General features: G+C 37.8%; 2 protein-coding genes across 6 annotated transcripts in view; one reads left to right on the top strand and one right to left on the bottom strand.

Moving 5' to 3' along the window:
- Positions 1 to 21,726, top strand: part of ddx46 (DEAD (Asp-Glu-Ala-Asp) box polypeptide 46) — a 223,793-nt gene that overhangs the window by 31,535 nt on the left and 170,532 nt on the right. The gene's annotated exons all lie outside the window — the stretch shown is intronic.
- Positions 361 to 20,874, bottom strand: LOC125484518 (RYamide receptor-like). Its single transcript, XM_048603512.1, has 5 exons — positions 20,514 to 20,874; positions 15,442 to 15,615; positions 5,997 to 6,230; positions 4,188 to 4,397; positions 361 to 683 (listed from the first exon to the last, which is right to left on the bottom strand). Exons 1-5 carry the CDS (start codon positions 20,820 to 20,822, stop codon positions 468 to 470), a joined length of 1,143 nt encoding a protein of 380 aa, XP_048459469.1. The 5' UTR covers positions 20,823 to 20,874; the 3' UTR covers positions 361 to 467.

The raw sequence follows: 21,726 nt of genomic DNA, 5'->3' as shown, positions 1-21,726 counted from the left end.
GTTACATCCACACTGTCACTCCCTCTTTAATCCCATACAATTTTGTTGATGGCTCTTTCTATCACATCATTAACAAACTGAATTTTTAATAATCAATTTTTTTTAACACTTCTGTCAAGGTATGTTGAAAATAGTCATTAAGCAGTGCAGTGTTTTGAGTATTGTTGAAAACAAAAGGGTACATTTTTTCAAAGCTTTTAGGCTTACACTCATCAGGACAATTTCCAAGAGTATGAAAGCAAAGGGAAACAACATTTGTACTGTATGAGAGGATTGGTTAACAAATGAAAGAGGCTCTACAACATACAGTCCATTTTCTGGTATACTAGTAACCATTAATACCTAGAAGTTAGCCTTTGATACATTCTAAATTGCGTTTCTCCCATCCTATTTGACAAGATGTATTTCCTTTGACTACATGCAAACCAAACTTCAAATTTATTACAATGCATAAGGATCCTTTTGTATTACGTGCTATGGATTTGGCCTGTTTGGGGATTGGCACCAACAGATTGTTTCCTGGAGACAAGGGATCTACAACTTTCCATTGAACTCAAGCGCAGACTGACAGTGTTCTCTCTTCTAAAGATATCAGAATCACTGTAGGTTGAGAGATTATCTCCATAGATGTGAAGGCAGCACCGGGATGGATTGAAACGAATGCACAATCGTTGCAGGTCAGCCTGTAAGCCAATAGAAATCCACAGTTATAATAGACTTTGTATATAGGATAGAGAAATAACAGACCTGGTAATGCTCTATGGATCAATAATTTCTCTTTACAGAAAATGAGCACTGAAATTTTAGTAGGAAGGAAGGGTAGAAGTGTCGTTGAATGCTCACTGGAGTAGGCACCAAATCTGAACTCCAAATTTGAACACGTTCTGCAGCTGCTTTCTGAGCTTTCCAATTTTGTTGTTATTGTGGGTAAATATTTTGCAATCATTGTAGTATATGACTAGAATTCCTCGACAAAGTGTTTCAATTCTTGCAAAGGCTTTCTGACAGGAGTATGTGACAATGTGAATGCAGTAGTTCGATGTTTCTTTTGAACATATTTTTTGTGGATTTGAATTCATTCATCGTAAACAAAATCTCCAAACCCTCAGTAGCATCTTCACTAGTTCTTCAGTAATTAAAAATGTAGCTAATGGCTTTGTGGTCTGTTTCAATGGTAAACTTTGGACCTAAGACATGGTCTGAAAACTTCTCTGGCTCCTAATACTTTTTCAATTAAAGCACATCTTCCTTCCAGTTTGGTTAAAGGGCTGATCATGAAGTAGAGTGTTCTACTTTTTCCATTTTTCTAGACTTGGAAAAGTGCAGCTTTTAGTTCAGTTGGTGATGTAGCTGTTGATACCATTGTGGATAGTTCTGTGTCATAGTGAGGTAGTATACTAGGTGAAATGAACATTTATTTTATCCTTTCAAGGGAAATTTGTGGATTCCCTTGCCAGCACCACGCCTTGCCTTGTTTAAGAAGTGTTTTGTTGGTTAATTTACCTGGACCAAATTAAGTAAGAAAATATCCATTTCATTCACCGTTTCCTATTCATTTTTTGAAATTCAGTGATTACAAGGGAAATCTTTCATTGCTTTTTTTTTGAGGATCCACCTTGGTATTTGCTGCATGAGAAATGTGTCTCAGAAATTGAATGTGTGGCTGTGAGAATTCAAATTTATCATATTCGTAGTCTTTCTCCTTGCAAGCACTTTTTCATTATGTTCTGATCTGGTTGAACCATGAATTAGGATGACATACATATGGCAGGCAACACCATCTAATCTTTCTGAGATGCTTGTTATCATTCTTTGAAAAATGTCTACTGCTCTTGCAATATCACCAGGTAGTTAATTGAAGCCATATCTTATAACCAGTGTGATGAATTTTGTGAGTAGTTTAGATTCTTTGTCTAGAGCTGGTTGCTAAAAGGCACCCAATTTTATGAATATGGTGCTTTTATTTGCTAACTTTGCCAGAATCTCATCCACAGCTCCCATTGGGTATATATCCCTTTCCACTACTTTGTTTAATTGTGGGAACGCAATACAGAAACTCAATGACCTGTTTGGTGCTGGTACTGGTCCTGTAGTCAAACAGCCACTTCTTGGTTTGGCACTGGTGAGAGAGCAGACCGATGTAACATTGACCCAGTTTCTCCTCTCACCTTCTCGAAAAGTTACTTTCCTTTGTGTGAATAAGAGCACTGGTTTGGCACCTGGTTTCAATGTGATATGATGAAGCTGCTTTTATCTTTCTAATGCCTCTGAGTAATTTTGGGAATTCTGATTGTGATTCCTTATGATTTGTTTTGGCTTTCCAAATCACCTATTTCATAAATGAGTCTTAGATCTATGTTGGTTTAGAAGCAAATACTCAGTATTGAATCACATGGATTTCTGTTATTATGATCCCAGCTATGAGAATGCTTGTCAAGTCGGATATATGTTAGAATCTAACTTAATTGGCCATAATCATTTAAAGCACGTAATGTGTGGAAAAACCTAGGGTAAAGAAGTAAGCAACAGGACTCCAAGATTAAACTGAAACACTAGAAGAATGTTTTCTATATAAACTTGAACAAAACAAACACAAGCAACAATGCCTAAACAGGTACCCTAACCAAGTAAAATAATTATTCTAAACAACATAAGCTTCACCCTTAAACTCAACCAAGCAAAACTAACCCAGCTTAAACTTTTTATTTTAGCTTTTATTTTTACATGCTTTTAACCATATGGTATACTGAAAGACCATTCCTTTTTTATTCTGCATCTGGGTACCAAGGTCTCAAATCAGGTCTACGGTGTCTGCTGACCCATGTAAAGATATCAATGGCAGTCACAAACTATGACCCACCAGATGCACTTAGATACTCCCTTGTCATTTGTTCTATAGCTTGATTCCTCTGTCTTCAGGGCTATTTGACCCTACTCAATTCTTTAGAAATTTTGCTTTCTAATAACAGACAAAACTGAATTATTTGGCTACATGCAACAGAATGGTTATCTACAGCTTTTTCCTCACGTGTTATGTTTTGAAAACCAAAAAAGAATTTAATTTATAGCATATTCTTATCCTCAGCAATTATCACTATAGCAACCTTGGGCCTTTCTTGTTTTGAGAAGCCTTTTGACTGGATTCAAGTATTGTTTGCATGCATACATAAGTCTCGTTGGATCAAATATCCAAATTTTATTTGTAACACACACTGGTATAATAAAACAAACTGAAAATAAATAACGTCTAATTTACCTTTAATGTAAGCTAAAACATTTTTAATGTATCTGTAATGTAACATAATTGACAAAAGAGACAGTTATGACACAGTCTTCCTTTGTATTGAAATGTTGCCCCTTAAGTTTATAGTTGCATGCTTCCTAATCCATGAAGTCAAATGGTAGCCACCTGGAAGAAATCTTATTTTAGCCATTTTTCTATGTCGGACAGACTTATTCTCCCACTCCAGTGTCTAACTCAGTTTAATTTGTGCATATTTACTACAATTTCAGCATTCCAATAATTGCCTTATTCCAATTAAACTTTAATTCTCTTTTAGCCTAGCTGTACCCTGGAAACAGTCTCCTGTTTTCACTCCATTCCACAAGGTGAAGACTTCAGCATATTTTTCACAAATAATTTAACTATCTATTACTAGACCTGGTTGGACACATCAGGCATTATTGGCCCTCATTCTTCTGGTTCCCTCATTTTTTTCCAAGTAAGCTAAATTTAGCTTTTCTCAGGCCTCAAATTACCAATGTTTTGCATCCCAAAACAATATTTTCTGAGATAAGTATATCGTATTTGCATTCCAATATTTTCTGTTTTCATCATTTCTTGAATGAACTTGTTATCTAGAGTGAGCTTGTAAAATTGCTCAGTGAAACAATACTTTGGCAGATTTCTAAAGGACTAGTGGCTACTTTTCCTGTGCACTGTTTGTTTCTCGCGTACAATTTGGTGCTAAACCTAGGCAAATAACAAAATTACATAGAGTATAAGCCACAGAACTAGGCCATTTGATTTTACTAGTGCACATGCGGTAAATGATGCATTTGTGCTTCCTTTGCCTTTCGTCATCTAAATCTGTGAGCATAACTATGTATAACACTCAGTTTTCTTGTATGTATATATGCATGTCTTATGTATATGCACATGCTTCTTACCTCAAATGTCTACATACCCTGAAATTGTCATTATAGAATCCGTAAATCAGCGGGTTCCAAAAGCTATGTGACATGGCCAGGTAGTGGGAGAAGAAGTAAAGGGCAGTGATATCCATAGGATCATTTGGTAGTACAGCTGGACTGAACTCATATGTAACACTGAAGATATGAAATGGCAGCCAGCAAAGTGCGAAAACAGCCACGATGATAAACAGCATCTTGATTACCTGTAGGAAATTACGTAGATTATAATAAATTGTTATTTCTTACCTATTTTGCTTATCTTCAATAGCAAAACAAACGGGACAACTTCTTCACATTAATTCTAACCCTCAAAGTCAACAAAAAAATTAAGCATAATATTTAAGTTTCTTGCACTTTGCCAATGTGATTTCAGTTAGAATGTGGTGGACAACCTCTTTGCACATATGAGCAAACCTTCTACTGCACCTCCATCAAAGTTATGTTGGTGAATCGGGAGCAGTTGCAAGAAAATTCATGACCTTAACCTCCCAGCTGCATTTATAGTTCAGGACCACAGCTGATTTTTCTTTTAGCTGATGTGCTGTTTTCGAGTTTCTCTAAGTATCATCAATAGAAATACTTACTCAGGGTTTGGTAAGGACTGCACTGTTACCAACAGGATTTAGTTAACAGTCAGACCAGGGTGAGAAAGGCCATTTATTACATTCAACTTTACTGAATAATATCAGCTAGAATTGGTGCAAAAAGGGGCCCTTGCCCACTACCCAGCACCTAGCCACAGTCCTATTATAAGATCCACTGTAGCTTCAGCTGAGATCAGCACAATCATTTGGGCTTTACTAGTCTGTATAATTTAAAACATATCTGGCAAAACTGACCCTGATATTCCGAGAAATGGCAATCAAAGTGTATTGCCACTCTGCTCATTTTTATATAGTATTCTAAACTCTGCATTTCTGATTGGGAATTCCAGTCCTGGCTCCTTCAGAAATGCAGAGCATTGCTGAAATCAACACCATTATCCTGTACTGCAGGGCAGATTTGAAGTCAAATCATGCCCACTTTTGCAGCACAGCTTATTTTGGCAGTTGCTATGAAACATGAATATGTCAGGTAAGTATGGGTTAGGGTGACAAATAGGTAGGGAGCTGGAATGGCAGGTGAATAGGGCACCAGGTAGGTAGGGTACCTGGTGTCAAATGTGTAACATGCCAGTTAAGTGATCAAGTGCTTAGAATACTTTGGGGGTTGTCAGGGCTGGTGGTATGATCTCAGGGCCATCAGCAGGGTGGGGACAGGAAGGGCAGTGAATGGCAGGACCAGTGGGTGGGGCTGTACAGCTGTCATAGCATGGGTAACTTAGCTTAATGGAAGCAGAAAGCTCTGAATTTTGCAACCTTAAGGGGTATTTTTTTCAGGGAGTTCTAGGTGTGGAGGAATTGCCCATTACTATCTTCAATTTCCTGCTGTGTCTGGGATTCCATAGACTCCCGATGCACAACTCAGGTCTGCACTGCTCCAATGATGATCAGGCCATTGGAAAATCCAATACCTTGTTGTTTATCTATAGGGCAATGAGCAACATCCATTTTTGACTCCGCCATCATGGCAGAGTGCTACTGAGGTTATGTAACCCAACATAACAAGCTTGGATTTCCTTCTGTTTTCCTTCTGAATTTCAGCAATGGGACTATCAACCCAGGTAAAAAAGCCTCCATGGGAATAAAACCGGCTGCTGGGCAACGAATTACATGTGCAGTACAGGGATGTATTATTGGGTTACGATACCAAAGTGTTAATTCCAACATGAGCCTCTCTGGGTTTTACACCTATGTCTTTACCTTCCGTTTTGATTTATCTTGCTGAGCTTCTCTGTTTTTGTCCATGTGTCCAGGTGGTCTCCGACCCCACAGCCTCATAGCGACATTCCAGTAGGTTATGGTGAGAATAAGTAAGGGCAGCATATAAGTGAAAAGCAGCAGCAAGAGTGTGTAGACCTTCCGGTACGTATTATTAGGCCAACCAGTTTCCAAACAGATCATTTCAGCTTCACTATCCAGATTCATGTACTTGGCCTGCCTCACAAAATAAAACGTAGTTCAAAACATACTTCAGGGGATAATTCAGATTACACTCTGCAATTAAATAATTCATGCACACAAATTACGAACTTGTGCACAGACCAGTTAGACAACCTGGTAAATGTGACTCTTGATCAAGTTCGAGTTACATTGTCTTCCAGTGGCTGGGAAAAGTTAGGGACAATGTACAGGTCAACAGTAAAACGATTACCTAAAATATATGTGACAAAGATCAATGGCAGCATCACTGCAATGGTCATAATCTTGTCAAAATGAATTCCAAATAGAAATGACACCAGAGAATGGATTTTACAGGAAATTGTATTCCCGCGTTAATCCACAGAAAGGACGGTCAGAACCTGTCTCCCCTAATAATGGCTGCCCTATAGCTACTTTACACAGGAAGAAGGGTCATTGCCTAAGTTAGAGGTTTCTGCTTCTGTGTTGGGAAGAAAACCTGCCTTGGTGAGCTGGTAGTCAATCTGATTGGCCAGAAGTACTCTGGTATCAGCAGCATCAAGTCCAAGTGGCAGCCACTGCTCAGGGAACCAGCAATGAGGCTTGTGCCAAGATGTTACTGAGATTGAAGCTTCTGGATGTTCCTGGTAACAAATCAAACACAGGCCTCAAAACAGGTTGATTTTCATGCTCTGGCACCATTCAGCAGTTTCAAACATTTTCTCTTCTATCCCCATTTCTTAGTGAAAGGCTCCAAGGCAAATAGGGTCCAGGAAATTTGCTCCTGATATAGTTAGCTTTAATGTAAACCTGTCTCTATTTCAAACCAAAATTGAGGAGTGCAGTATGAAAACCCAACTGAATTTGAAGCAAAGATGATTTAGATATATTTTTCTAGCCAGTTACACTCCACATCTGGCCAGTTTCACATTTGGCCCAGACTCTAGATTCATGATGCATTTAGTGATGCTATAGTGAAAGTATGAAGAAATCCTCAAGCATTCAACCAACAACACACTGTTTATGAAAAGGTTCAGCAAGCTACCTTTAATATTGGATGACAAAATTCTTGATTTTTTAATGCAGCCTATTGCTTTCCTGTGCCATTCTTGCAACTAAACTGTTCAGAAGTTTTTGATAATCTTTCTATATCAAGGAAATACCAGAGAAAATCAGCAAACCTAGGTGACCCTCCAGCTATCCACCAACAACTCCAGTTTTAAGTAATGGTAAACAATATATTTTAACATGCTATATTTCATATAATCATGCTTTTAAACTTATTTATGCATTTATATACAACATAATCCACTTTGAAGACACCAATCTATATCATTGAAACACTGTCTGACTTCCTATCAGGTTTATTTCTTTACAAAGAATATCTGCATCCAATCACCCACTTCTGAAGGTTTTTCTTGGAATATGACATTTGGAAAATTAATGTAGAATCTGTAGATTTAAGGCCATCTCCTTCAATATTAACCTAGCTTTCAGCTCTCTAAATCAGGTAAAGATTACATTTTTCTAGTTGTGAGTCTTTAACTGCAAGATAACATTGGAGGCTTAAGTATCCAAGATTTGTGTCTTCGTGGGTACTGTAAGAACAGCTGTATGGTTTGGTAGGACTATGTTGACTTTATCTTTTTTAAGTGTGCGCTATTAAGCGTCTAGAACTAGATTTAAAGTTAAAGTCCATAATTTATCTATGTCATAAGTTGTTGATTCCAATACATCTTGGTATTCATAAAATCATGCTCTTTTCATATTCCTTATAGCTCTATTTCTCAAATTCCCTTTTGAAATTTAGTCTTGCATCTGCTTCTACCATGTTTTCAGAAACGTGCATTCCAGATCACAGCCATTCGCTGCCTAAAAATGTTCTCTCATGTCAACTCTGACTCTTTTATCAATCACCTCACACCTCTGTCCTTTGGCTACTAATCCTTCTTTCTCAGGAAACTATTTCTCCTGATTTTCAAAACCATTCATGATTTTGAACAACTCCTTGTAACTATCTCCAGTCCAAAATGAGATGCTGGTTACTTGATCAGTTTTGGCTATATTCACTGAAGTTTAGGAGAATAGGGGGACAGTGAGGGGGATCTCATAGAAACCTATAAAACCCCAACAGGAGTAGACAGGTTAAACACAGGAAGGATGTTTCCATTGTTCAAGCTGTCTAGAACCAGGTGCCATAGTCAGGCTTATGCTAAGATGCTCCTGAGATTGAAGCTTCTGGATGATCCTGGTAACAAATCAAACATAGGCCTCAAAATAGGTTGATTTTCATGCTCTAGAAATCGATCAGTTGTTTCAAACATTTTCTCTCCTCGCCCCATTTCTTAGTGAAAGGCTCCAAGACAAATAGAGTAGTGAGGCTGTGGAATTCTCTACCACAGAAAACAGTTGATGCCAATCATTGAATGTTTTCAAGAAGAGTTAGATATAATTGTTAGGGCTAAAAGAATCAAAGTGTAAAGGGAGAAAGTGGAAACAGGGTACTGGTTTGGATGATCAGCCATGATTATATTGGATGGTGGAACAGGCTCGAAGGGCTGAATGGCCTACTCCTGCTCCTATTTTCTATGTTCCTATGTTGTTGCAGCTAAGAGCACCTCCATGTGAGAAAGGACTTTTACACCACATAGTAGGGGAGATGGTCAGTGTGAGTGAAGACTTCGCCTGAGTGAGACACAGGCTGTGAGTATATCTGGGAATTTGGTTCTAAGTGGGAATTCAATACAGAGTGGGAAGAGGTACTGTGAGTAGGCTTTACTGCTATAAGTAAAATCTCCAGAGTGAGAGGTGAGCAGGAAAGGCAGGGATTGAGAGGCTGACCTGCAGTGAGACCAGTGGTGGAGTGATGCCATGAACACAAAGCAATTTTATTGAAGGGAAAGCAGCTGATTGGTGAGTAAGACTAATGAATATTTCTAGTCTTTAATGTAAAAGTAATGTCTTTAGTTTGTGTTTGCATCCCTAGTCTTTTTCTTCTCTAATTTCTTAAGAATAGTTTAGTATAATATTGTAATTTTTTTTTCAAATTATTTACAATGATGTGTAAAAAGCAGGGATTAGTGTGGGTGAAATGGGTTTCAGTTAATGGGGTACCAACACCAGTACTGGTTAGAAAGCAGCTTTTCTGTTGGAAGAGGCTTCACTTGAATTCTGCTCAAACCAGTGTCGTGGTGAATTGAATACTTAGGTCTCTAGAGAGGACTTTAAGCTAATTAGAGAGGGGACGTTTTGGACAGGGGAAGCATAGGTTTACAAAGCGAAGGTATTTGGCAGCAATGCACAGCATCTATCTATAACGATACCCAGAGTAGGACAAACAGAGATTCAGCAACACTTTGTATCGAAAGGACAATAAATGGTATAAAAGCAAAATGCCAGGTTCTTTACTTAAATGTACATGATATTTGGAAATAAGTAAATGAATTGATTACACAGTTAGATGTTAATAATCATGACCTTATAGCTATTATGACATGATTATAAGGAGATCACAGCTGGGATCTTAACATTCAGAGATATGCAACTTTACAAAACAACAGCCAAGAAGGAAGGAGTGATGGTACAAGATGGAATAAGTATGATAGTACAAAATTATCTTGGATTGGCAGACATAGAATCCATATGCAGAGATAAGAAATAGGAAGGAGAATCAAACACTGGTAGAAATAATCCAGAGGGCTTCTAACAGTAGTTACAGTATATTGTAGGACAGAAGATATATCAGGGGATAATAGGGGAATGCAAAAAAGGCTGTACATTAGTCATGGGTGAATTTAGTCTTCATGTCAATTGGGAAAATCACTTTAGCAAAGGTAGCCATGAGGAAGAATTCATAGAGTTTATTCAGGACAGCTTCCTAGAACAATATTTTGTCGACCAAACAGGGATCAGAATATTTTGGATTTAGTAATGCGTAATGAGGCAGGCTTAATAAATGATCCCAGAGTAAAGGATCCCTTACGAAAAAGTGAAGGTTAACAGGCTTAAATTTAGCAGTCAGTATAAGAGTGAGCTTGGGTCAGAAACAATTGTGCTACACTTAAATAAAAGTAATTACAAAGGATTGAGGGTAGAGTTAGCTGGTGTGGACTAGGAAATGACTTTCACAGAAAAGACAGTTGAAGAACAATGGCAGGCGTTTAAGAGACTATTTGCCTGTCAGCAAAGTTATGTCCCAGTGTGGAAGTAAGATTCTAACAGGGGGTAAACTAACCATGATTAAGTAAGGACATCAATGGTAACATCACATTGAAAGAAAATACAGTCAACATGGCTATGATTAATGGTATGCCAAGGCATTAGGGAACCCAACAAAAGAATCACCAAAAAAAAAATTTAAGTGTAAATTAGCATGTACTGTCGAACTGGACAAGAGCTTCTTTAAGTATATTAAAAGAAAAAGAGAAGCCAAATTGAACATAGGTCTCTTAGAGAATGAGCTGGAAAATAGTAGTAGGGAAGCAGGAAATAAAAGAAGAATTGAACAAATAGTTTGTATCAGTCTTCTCAGTAGAAGACATCGATAAACATTCCAAAACTACTAAATAATCAAGGGCCCAAAGGGGAAGAGGAAATAAATACAATAGCTATCACTGGAAAAATAGTACTAGAGACACTAATGGGGTTAAAGGCCAATAAATAACCTGGACCTGACTGGATGCATCTTAGGATTTTAAAGAAAGTAGTCATAGGAATACTGGATACACGGGTAGTAATCTTCCGATAATCCTTAGATTCTGGAAAATTCATTGAGGATTGATAAGCAGCCAATATAATACTCTTATTAAAAAAAGGAATGAGACAAAACACATGTAACTCTAAGCCAGTAAGCTTAATACTAGTCATTGGGAAAATGTTAGAATCTATTATAAAGGATGTAGTAGATAGCACTTAGAAATACCATAGACAGGTTAAGTTAAGCAGAGTCAGCATGGCTTCATAAAGGAAAAATCATACCTGGCAAATTTGTTACAGTACTTTGAGGAGGTAACAAGCAGAATAAATAAATGGGAAGAAGTGGGTGCAATATATTTGGATTTCCAAAAGGTGTTCAATAAGGAATTGCGTGCAAGGCAACTTAAGTTAAGACCTTGTGATTTTGGTGGTAGTATATTAACACGGATAGAAGACTGGCTAACTAATAGAAAGCAGAAAGTTGGGATAAAGGGGTGATTTCAGGGTGACAACCTGCAACTAGTGGGATGCCACAGGGATCAGTGTTAGGACACAATTATTTACAATTATTGAAATTAGAATTGGGTTTTATTGTCATGTGTGCTCAAATATGGGGATATAGGAGTACAGTGAAAAGTATATAAAGTCACCATTCCTGGCGGCATCTTAGGTACACAAGCACAAAATTTTAGGTACAATGTAGAAAAATAAAGAAATAAGTTAAAAGTTAAACATTACAGTCCTTCTTAGTATAAAGCAGGAGAAATAAAGAATAACAGTCCTTCTTTAGCCATGGGCCTGCAAATGTTCCACGCTGGGCTTTCCCACAAGGGCTCACACTCCCCCCACGAGGGCTCGATCTCCTCCGCACTGTGCTCGCGCTCCCCTGTGCTGGGCTAGATCTTGCCCTTGCGCTCGGCACGTACGCCTCTGTGATGCCATCTTGCCACCAACTGTTAGAGTCCAGCCTGGCTTGGTGGACCTCTTGCCACCAGCTGCCATCTGGGCTCACCAGCCACTTCGCCACAGATCGCCAGAATCCCAATCTGGTACAACACCGAGCCCCGATTCCACCTCATTTCTCTGGACCTTGAAGAAGCCATGGCAGCACTGCATCAGCTGCTTTACACCATAGACCCACTCTGGGCCCTCAGCTGCTGCCATCGCTGCTGCTTCCAGGTCCAAGCTCCCTCCAGAAGGTAAGATGAAAAATATACTACAAAACTTAAAGAAAAAGAAAATGAGAAGAGAGAAAAGAAAATTGCTTGGAGCAGGCGAGCCCCAGCTCAGGAGCCCTACTGCACCACCATCTTAAAATATATGAAAGATTTGGATGAGGAAAATAAATGTACTAATGTCAAATCTGTGGAAATAGGATTAAAGACAAATGGTGAAAATGACATAAAGAGTCTGCAGAGGAATATAGACAAGTTAAGTGAGTGGGCAAAAACAAAATTCAGATAGAATATAATGTGGAAATAGAGAGGTTATGCACATTGGCAGGAAGAATAGGGGAACCAAATATTATTTAAAAAGAGCAAGACTGCAGAAAGCTACACCATAGAGGTATTTGGGTGTGGGGTTTGTGCATAAATTACAAAAAGCCAGCATTCAACTTCAGCAGGTAATTGGGAAGACTATTGGAATGTGGCCTTTATTTCAAAGTGAATTTTTTTTAAAAAATTCATGAACAGGATATGGGTATCACTGGTTAGGCCTGCATTTTTTGCCCATCAAAGGAAAATTAAGGGTCAACCATATTGTTGTGGGTCTGGAGTCACATGGAGGCCAGACCAGAGAAGGATGGCAGTTTCTTTCCTTAAAGGGAAATTCTAAATGGGTCCCAACAATGGATTCATCATTAGACTCCTGACTCCAGATTTTTACAGAATTCAAATCCCACCATCTGCCATGGCAGGATTCAAACCTGGGTCCCTGGATTAACAATCCAGTGATAATATCACTAGACCACTGCCTCCCCTTATAAACACCCCTTGGAGTATAAAAATGGGAAGCCTTGCTAAATCTTTTCCAGCCTTTAGTCAGACCACAGCTAGAACTTTGAGAATAACTTTGGTCCCCTTATCTACGGAAAGATATACTGGCATTTGATGGCAGTTCAGAGAAGGTTCACTAGGATGGTCCCGAGTTTGGAGGGATTGGCTTATAAGAAGAGGTTGCATACTTTGGGCCTGTACTCATTGGAGTTTAGAAAAATGAAAGATGACCTTATTTAAACATATTCTTAGGGGACTTGACAGCGTCGCAGCTGTGAGGTAGTTTATCCCTGTGGGGGGTTCTAGGACCAGAGGGCATTACCTCAGAGTAAGGGGTCACCTATTTAGAACAGAGATGAGAAGAAATTTCTTCCCTTAGAAAGCAGTGAAATTCTTTACTGCAGAGAGTTATAGAGGCTGAGTCATTAAATATATTCAAGGCTGAGATAGACAGATTTTTCATCAGTAAGGAAATCAAGGGTTATGGGGAAAAGATAGGAAAGTGGAATGGAATATTATCAGATCAACCATAATCTCACTGAATGGTGGAACAGACTCGATGGGCTAATTCTGCTCTTATTTCTTTTCGTCTTATGGGCAGTTGAAGGAGAAAAATCACATCTTCCCCAATCTCTTCACGCAAGTGAAGTCCCTCGTCTCTGAAACCATTCTAATCAATATCTTCTGAACTCTCTATATGGCCTTAACATCCAACAGCTGACTGGAAATGAACAGAATACTGTAGCTGAGGCCTCACCAGTGTCAATCTCTTTGCTTGTGTTCTTTGTGCTTCTACTAAAGACAAGGATTCCATGTGTTTTTATTTAAAATTCACAATTTGTCCTGACACTCTGAAGGATTAGAGTACATAGCATACACCAGATCTCTCTGTTTTTGCGCTCCCTTTTAAAGTTCTCTCATCTCATCTAATTTTAAATCAAGTTGCATCATTTCACACTTCTCTGCTTTAAATTTCAGTGAGTTTTTCCTTACCTCTAAACTTTATTCCCTGATCTCTAGCTATCTCCATATTCATATGGCAATATTTTTTTAAAATTCAAATCTTAACTGTGCCATACATCTCACACATGAATGTAATGAAGTATTCTGAAAATCTACATGGATCAGAATCACTGCATTTTACTGATCTTTCATTTTATTCTGGTGGAGGCATGGGAGTGTCACTACATAGCAGCTTATGGCTACACAAGGCCCAATTTGCCCCTCTGATTTGCGAAACTGGAGGCTGATGAAAAATTCCAGTCGATCTACTTTGATTGGCCTTAATTTTACCCTTAAAGCATGGTGTCCCGTCACAGTTTGGAGGCCCCTGCTGTGATTAACATCTGCTAAAGTGACACAGCTAGGAATTAGACTTGCTGGTCAATGTTGTTATTTTCAGATGGTGACCCCTGACAGGACCTGAAATATCAGTCCATTTACTCTGTTTCTCTTGCTCCACAGTGCTTTTTTTCTTACCTGTAGAGTATATCTAGTATTTTCTGTTTTTTATTTCAGATTTCCAGTACCAACAGTATTTTGCATTCACTTACATTGTATATTCTCTTTAAAATAGAAACAACTTCTTACTTTCTCCTTTTTGTCCCTTAACTGATGTACTCTTCACCCTCACTGTCCCTTTAATCACACACTTTAATTTTGCAAACATTATATGCAATATTATTTAGTAGTTTGGTAAACTCCTTTGTCCAGTAGATTCAATGAGTGCTATACCAGTTTATTTTAACCTTGTTATTGTGTCCAATCCTGTCAACCATTATGGGTTAAAATAAGTGGTCATGAATCATCTTATTAAACAAGTTCAGACAGAAGAGACACTCACTCAGTGCAATATGTTCATACACAGATAATTCTGCTTCCAGCTCACTTCTCTGAAAATCAAGTAAGTGTTAGAGCTTACTCTCACCCACAGAATCCACCAGGCAGCTGTGTCTAATTATAATCTGTGTATGTCTTGGCTGAAATTAGCAAACCTAGCACAGACTGAAGTTCTAGGGCTCCTTTATTAACTTGATAAACATATTTAGCCAGACTGGGAGCAATTTCTAGTTATATAGATACTTTCCTGTTCAGAGACATGACTAAACATCTCTGGAAGAGGTGGAACTTGAACCTGGGTCATATGATCCAGAGGTACAGATGCTACCACTGCACCACAAGAGCTCTAGCAAGCTTCTGTGTATTCAGTTTAATTTATTATCAATAGCATGTTACATGATCATATATTAATTTTCTGTAGTAACTTTGTATTTTTTGCATCGCCGCTATTAAATCAGTACTTTTGTACCGAAATAGCATGAATGCAGGTACACTCATGCACCTTTTGAGAAATGCAAACCCTGAAATTCTGTGTGCATTCTGTCAAAGTCTCATGGCAATTCTGTGAGTCTGACTGGAAAATGGCAAGAAGCTTGTTGGCAAGTATCATGAATTATACATATTTCCATATTTAAGAATATATTCCCATTATTTAGCCAGTATGTAGAATGACTTTTGAAACAGAAAAGTGATATACGTACTGCATTTGTACTCACCCTGGATACAAGTAACTGCACAGATGCGATGCTGAATGATACCATCCAAATCACAGCAATTAATATCTTAGTTCGGGAGCGACCCATGCGAGATTTCAGAGGGTGGCAAACAGCGTAATAACGATCAACTCCAATGATCATGAGGGTGTATATACTGACAGACACAGAGAGAATCTAATAAAGAAATGGATAAATTCAAAGCTCTTAAAGCTGCACCTCAGAGGAGTTTGCAATTAATTCTGAAAATGAAACAACAGATTGCTACATATAAAGATACCGTAATGCTCCCATCCTGATGTGGAACTTCATTCAACAAGTCTGAAGTTTATAGAATCAAAATTTCTTGTTCATTAAAATAAGTGGCTAGAGAATTGGGAATGCCATGTAAATGGTATACCCATCACCGTATCCAATTTGTCCTCTTGTCACGAGACCTCTCTCTACAACACTTATTCCACCATATGTACAGGACTGCTTTTATGTGTAGTATAATAACAACTTACTCCATTAATACAAGTAATGTGAACATATTCACACTTGCATTATGGCTTAATAGCACACATCAGTAGATTAGATACCAGTGATGCTCAGTGTGTTATATTACTAGTAAGCCTAGTAGCCTTGTTCAATGGTTGGCCAGAATCCAGAGTATTATTTTCAGTGCTGCCGAGGCAACATTGCTTTGTCCATGTTGGTAAACCAACAAATTAACTGAATCAATATATAAAATGACTGGCATTAAGATAAAAGCTTCCTGCTTCAAAACGACTGATATGAGGTTACACAGGTTACTGGTGTTTAGATAGTATTATGGTCCTGAGGAGACTGATTACTTTTGAAAGGAAATTTGAACTCCTAATTAATCGCTGAAAGAAGGACACACAAGATTTCATATTTGAAGATGATTACTAAAACAAAATAATAAAAGCACTGTTGACTAAACACTATATTTGTAGAAAAATTATATTTTAAACCACGAACAGAACTCCCCTCCCTTTAGTTTTAGCACAACTGAAGAAAACAAGCACCACAGACGTATGTACATTGCCCTTTACGGAGGCATTCAATTCCCCCAAAATCTGTTTAAAATGATTTTTATCTCACAAAGGCTTATTTTTGTTCTCTTGCTTTCTGAGTTCAATAATTTCTAACCCCAGAATTTTCACACTGACAGCAACACTGGAGACTCCCCTCTCGTACAAGCATGGTAAATTTTCCAGTTTCCTTTTAACTCTTCATGAATTCAGTCTTTTTATTCTGAGAGCAAAATTCCAACCACATTGTGGAATGTTAAACCTCAGATATTTTGACCTCCGCTTGCCGTCCCTCTCCTGGACCCTGACAGACTAACCTATGTGTGATATTTAGTGATACTGTAAGAAAGTCTAACCCAACATTACATGATAACCTCTGTTCCCATCACATTTCAAAGCCCATCACCGTGCTAATGTGAATCATATGAATCTTATGCCCAGATAGAAATTCTGATGAACTATTCCTTTAAACCCAAATTCTACTTTATTGTGGAATTAATAGGACAGTTTACAACATTACTGTTTACTTTTCAGGGTCCTTGGAAACTGATCTATTTCTTACTCCTATTATCTCCAGTTAGCATCTTTCACCTTCTTCCCAGTAAAACAACATGGGACTCCTAATTTCTATTAATTAGACCACCCAAGCTTGCTGTCAGAGCCTTCAGGATATGTCACATAACTCCATTTCATTTTACCTTAAATTGACAGACGCAGTTCTAAAACAAAATAACCTGATAAATCTCACAATAGCAACAATATACAGGAGCCTTTAAAAAAAGCATTCACAGGATGTAGGGATCATGGCTAAGCCAGTATTCATTGTCCATTCTTAATTGCCCAGAGGGACAATTGAATTTAATTATTAATTTCATAAAAGATCCAAGAATTAATCTATCTATATCAGGAGGTACAGAAGGAAGTGGGGGAAACATATTTTGAAAACTGTGCTGCTGGTGTTTAATTCGTATATTATAATTTTCTGGATGGCCACTCAAAAACTAGAAAGGTCCAATTTGTGACAAGTGCCAAACCTGCTTTTAGCCATGGTATTTTCAAAAGAATATTTAATTATTTTCAATGTTATTTTCTGCAGAATGATTCCCATCCTCGAGTTCAGTACAATCAACAGAGGATCTTTTAAAATGAACTCTCCTTATCCTATCCTAAAGGGAAATACTATTTTTTATTACCTAGACTAACTTTGACAATCACTGGTGAACCACTTGGATGAATCATATTGCATATGTTGTGTAAAAGACAGGCTACGTGTGACAATCCCTTGTTCTCCATCCAAACAAATTCTTGAAATGTATCTATAATGTACATATACAATGTTTATTGTCATTACAGATCCGCATAATTGAAGAACTAGAATGTTAATACATACTTTATAGCAATGGGGATACAAGGTTCTGAAGTGCAGGAGAGGTATTCAGCCCTAAATGATTTTGTATCGGCAGGAGAGTAGGACAGTACTGTGACAAAGTGAATATTTTTCTCCAAGCAAACTTCAAAATTATGCATCATAAATGTCTGCAAATTAAATATTCCTATTTTAACCATTAATTGGTTGCATGCACAATATTTTTTGTGATCCTCAAGTCACATTGTTGTAGTATAGTCACAAAGTAAAATTTTAGTGGTAGGAGATATCATTTCATTTTTGAGGACCGGCTCATATGTTTATCAATTTCTTGTTGGAATATGTATTGTTCTCACAAATTCATTTCCATGTCGCTGCATTGCAGACTCCTAGAATGCAAAAATAACTGTGACAAAGTTAAAGACAATAGGTGGTACTTTTGTATAGCTCAACTTGATGCTAGAATCTGATACTGTGTTCCGTGCTCAAATGTCCTTTTCATGGAGGGAGGAAATGTGTAGTTAAGAGAAGTAATGGCAAATAATGGCAGTGCAAATTATATAAGTAGGAATATAATTGTTAAACATGTTTTAAGAACAAGAGAATATATAAAAAAAGGAGCAGAAGAAGGCCACTTGGCTCCCTGGTGTCTACTGTGCCATTCAGTAAAATCACAGCTTATCTGTTTGAGGTCTCAATCCTCCTGTGCCTCGACTCATAGCCCTCTACTCTCTTGTAAATTAAAAGTCTATCTAACTCAGCCTTGAATATATTCAATGACCCATCCTCTGCTGCTCTCTGTGGAAAGAATTCCAAAGATTACCAATCTTCTAAGGAAAAGAATTTTTCTTAATCTATATTTTAAGTGGAAACTGTTTGGAAACATATTTGGAAACTGTGTCCTCTCATTCTACGTTCTCCTACAAGGAAAGGCAGATGAAAAAATTGGTGTGTTCTTTTTTACGTACAGGTAGTTCTGCTATAATGTGTGTTTCATTAATACAAATTGGTTGTAACACGATTGACGAATAGTGGACATTGTTTGGACAACATGAACTTTCTGCTGTACAGTTATAGCAATTTTCTGTAGTGATTTCCCTTTAACTTGCTTTTCTATGGCAATTTTCTATAGTGTAAGGTCACACAAGAACGCAATTATGGCGTTATAGGAGAACTACCTGTACAAACAAATCTATTTATGTCTATTCGTAATGTTGAAAATTCTCTATGGTCACTCAGTTTAACATATTCTGTTTTCAGTTAGGTACAGGCAACCTTTTATATTCTGCTAATTTTCAATGATCAATTCAAATATAATCTGCAGAAGGGGTCAATAGTAAATGATGGAGCTCAGCTGTAAATGAGATTTTAAAAGCAGCCCATAATGCAGAGTACTGGTTAGAAGGAGTTTCTGTGTATTGTAGTGTATGGAAACAGAATTAATTTAATTAGAGTCACAACCAATAATATATGTTCATTAGGTGAAATTACAAAATCCTGACAGGGATAAAATTGGATTAACTTGTGAATTTGGAGGGCTCTAACTTATATTAAGCCAACTTTCTTGATGTTTAAATAAACTATACACAAAAAGATTTTTTATCCCCAAAAATTCATCCTTTCTCTCCCAGAAATTACGAGGCCTATAAATTTAGCGGTGTGGTGCCTATTTCTCAAGTGCATACTGGCCTACTCTGTCCCCAGTATGGTAAGTAAGAAGTAGGTGTGCATTTCTCATTGGACCTGTGTAGCAAACTATACTGAGAAAGGAATAAAAGTGATTCAACAGCACCCACATCTAAAACAGGCATTAGTCACTTTGTAGAAGCGAATAAGGGGTCTATGACTTCTTAAGGAGTCCACTGCAAGGCTAGTTAATCTTGAGGAAAATGGTTACATCAACAGATGCACTCAGGAAAGCCAGACCTTGGAACTACCCACTCATATAGAGGTAAGTTTCCAAGATATATATACCTGAATGTTGAGCCAAGAACAATAGTGCACTTCCCAACCTCATATGAGATGTGGGCTGTTGCCACTCATCCATAAATCACAGGTTTCCATTGCCCCCAGTTTAGATTCTGATTTCTATCTCCATCCTCTGTCTCCTCCTTCTCCCCCTTTACATCACCTGATCATTTGTTAATGTGGTGTTATTGGTTTAATTGCAGCAAGCAAAATGAATGGAATTGGAAGGATGGTTGGGACTGATCGAAGAAATTCCAATTGTATGATTCTTCAGATTCAAGGACTTTATTGGGTTTGGTTGTTTTGTACTTTTGTATGTTTATTTTATTAATTTAAAAGTTCAGATTAATCCAAAAATTACTATAAATTTTTCAAGCAACCCTTTCATTACAGGACATTAACAAGCTACAGTAGAGACCTTGCTTATTTGTTACTGGCAATAGATCATTAGTTTAACAGGGTTGCAAATGGTGATTAGATTTAGCGATTCTTACTATGTTGTTTAGAAAATCATGTTAAATATTGTATTTATATTTGATGACATCATGGCAAAAATGACACACAAGTCTTCTGCTTCTGTTATTTCCAGAAAGAAAATGGTGCTTGTGGCATTTTCATGAAGATTATACACCACTTTGGATAAATATCATAAAATGATGTAATGTAATCAAGTAATGTTTAATATTTTAAGGTGAAACACTTACCTGAGCAAAACGCACCAGAGGGCAGAGAAATTCTCCAAAGAGCCACCTTTGAAGGAGCACCTCTGTAAATGTGAGGGGTATACAAAAAATGGCCATAGTCAGGTCAGCCACAGCGAGGTTGATGAGAAACACCGTGATATCTGTTCTGGTTCTACAGCCCATAGTCAGCACCCAAATAACGAGTATATTCCCACTCAATGACAGAAAGGTAGCTGAGGCATACATAATGATGATGATGCAGTGGGCTGCATCTGGGATTATTAAATGTGTCTCATTTTTCACGGTCTGTGAGATGTTGTACAGCTCCATGCTGATGTTGGTTGTGTTGAGTTTATCTGTGGGATCCCACCAAAGCAATTTCTTCTTTTTTTCTTCCAAAGGGTTTCTGAAATTAAATTTTATCTGGTTATCAACATATGACTTATGATCTATACATTATTGAAAATAAATCAAAGCAAAATATTTCCTACTCCATTTAAACAGGAAAGTGATCAAACAGTTAAACCATCCAACAAAGTAAACTTTCATGAAGGTTATGCCTGACTCACTGAAAATGCAGTGAACAATTGCTGTCTACAGCAAAAGGATTCAGGGTCTAAAATTACATGATTTATCATGGTCCTTGGATTATTTAACGATCCCTCTCTATTCCCATCTAAATCAGTTCTTAAACAGGTATTTATTAGTTCCCTATTGAGGGAGATATTTGATGCAGCAGGTCTCAAGCCTCACTTGAGCTTTGCTCATTTTGTGTTCTTCTGTACTCAGTTCACATCAAGCTGACATGTTTCTGTAGTGATTGTAATAAGGTCAGCCAGGTTGACCTCATAGACTATGAGTTCCCTGATTGGAGCTGTAATCTGGTCCAATCAGGAATCCCTGGCTGATAGATAAAAACAGGAATGTCAGACATCCTGTCACTCTGCGAGCTGCCTCTGAGGAAGCTGGATCAGTATCGAGGACTCTCCACATGTAAATAAAGGGTGATCTGGTGACAGGATACCAGCTTCTGTGGAGTTATTTCAGTTTCTGTCCCTTTTATCCAGGTGCCTCATTCTGAACAGCTGCCCCCTATTGCTTCTGAACTATCCCTGTCTAGAGAAAGCAAGTTCAGTTCTTTGATTCAGAGATAGTAGGAACTACCGATGCTGGATAATCTTAGATAACAAGGTGTAGAGCTGGATGAACACAGCAGGCCAAGCAATATCAGAGG

Source organism: Rhincodon typus, chromosome 12 (assembly GCF_021869965.1).
Source record: "Rhincodon typus isolate 14 chromosome 12, sRhiTyp1.1, whole genome shotgun sequence".
Lineage (NCBI taxonomy): Eukaryota > Metazoa > Chordata > Chondrichthyes > Orectolobiformes > Rhincodontidae > Rhincodon > Rhincodon typus.
Note: the sequence above shows the minus strand (reverse complement) of the source record. Positions and strands in the feature narration are given on the sequence as shown.

Excerpts from the sequence above, each read along its gene's own strand:
- LOC125484518 (XM_048603512.1), bottom strand. The coding sequence starts at position 20,822 with ATGGAGCTGTACAACATCTCACAGACCGTGAAAAATGAGACACATTTA. Across the intron at positions 6,231-15,441 it reads TGCAGTTACTTGTATCCAGG|GCCAAGTACATGAATCTGGA; the intron begins GTGAGTACAAAT and ends TTTGTGAGGCAG. Across the intron at positions 4,398-5,996 it reads AAGATAAATCAAAACGGAAG|GTAATCAAGATGCTGTTTAT; the intron begins GTAAAGACATAG and ends AATTTCCTACAG.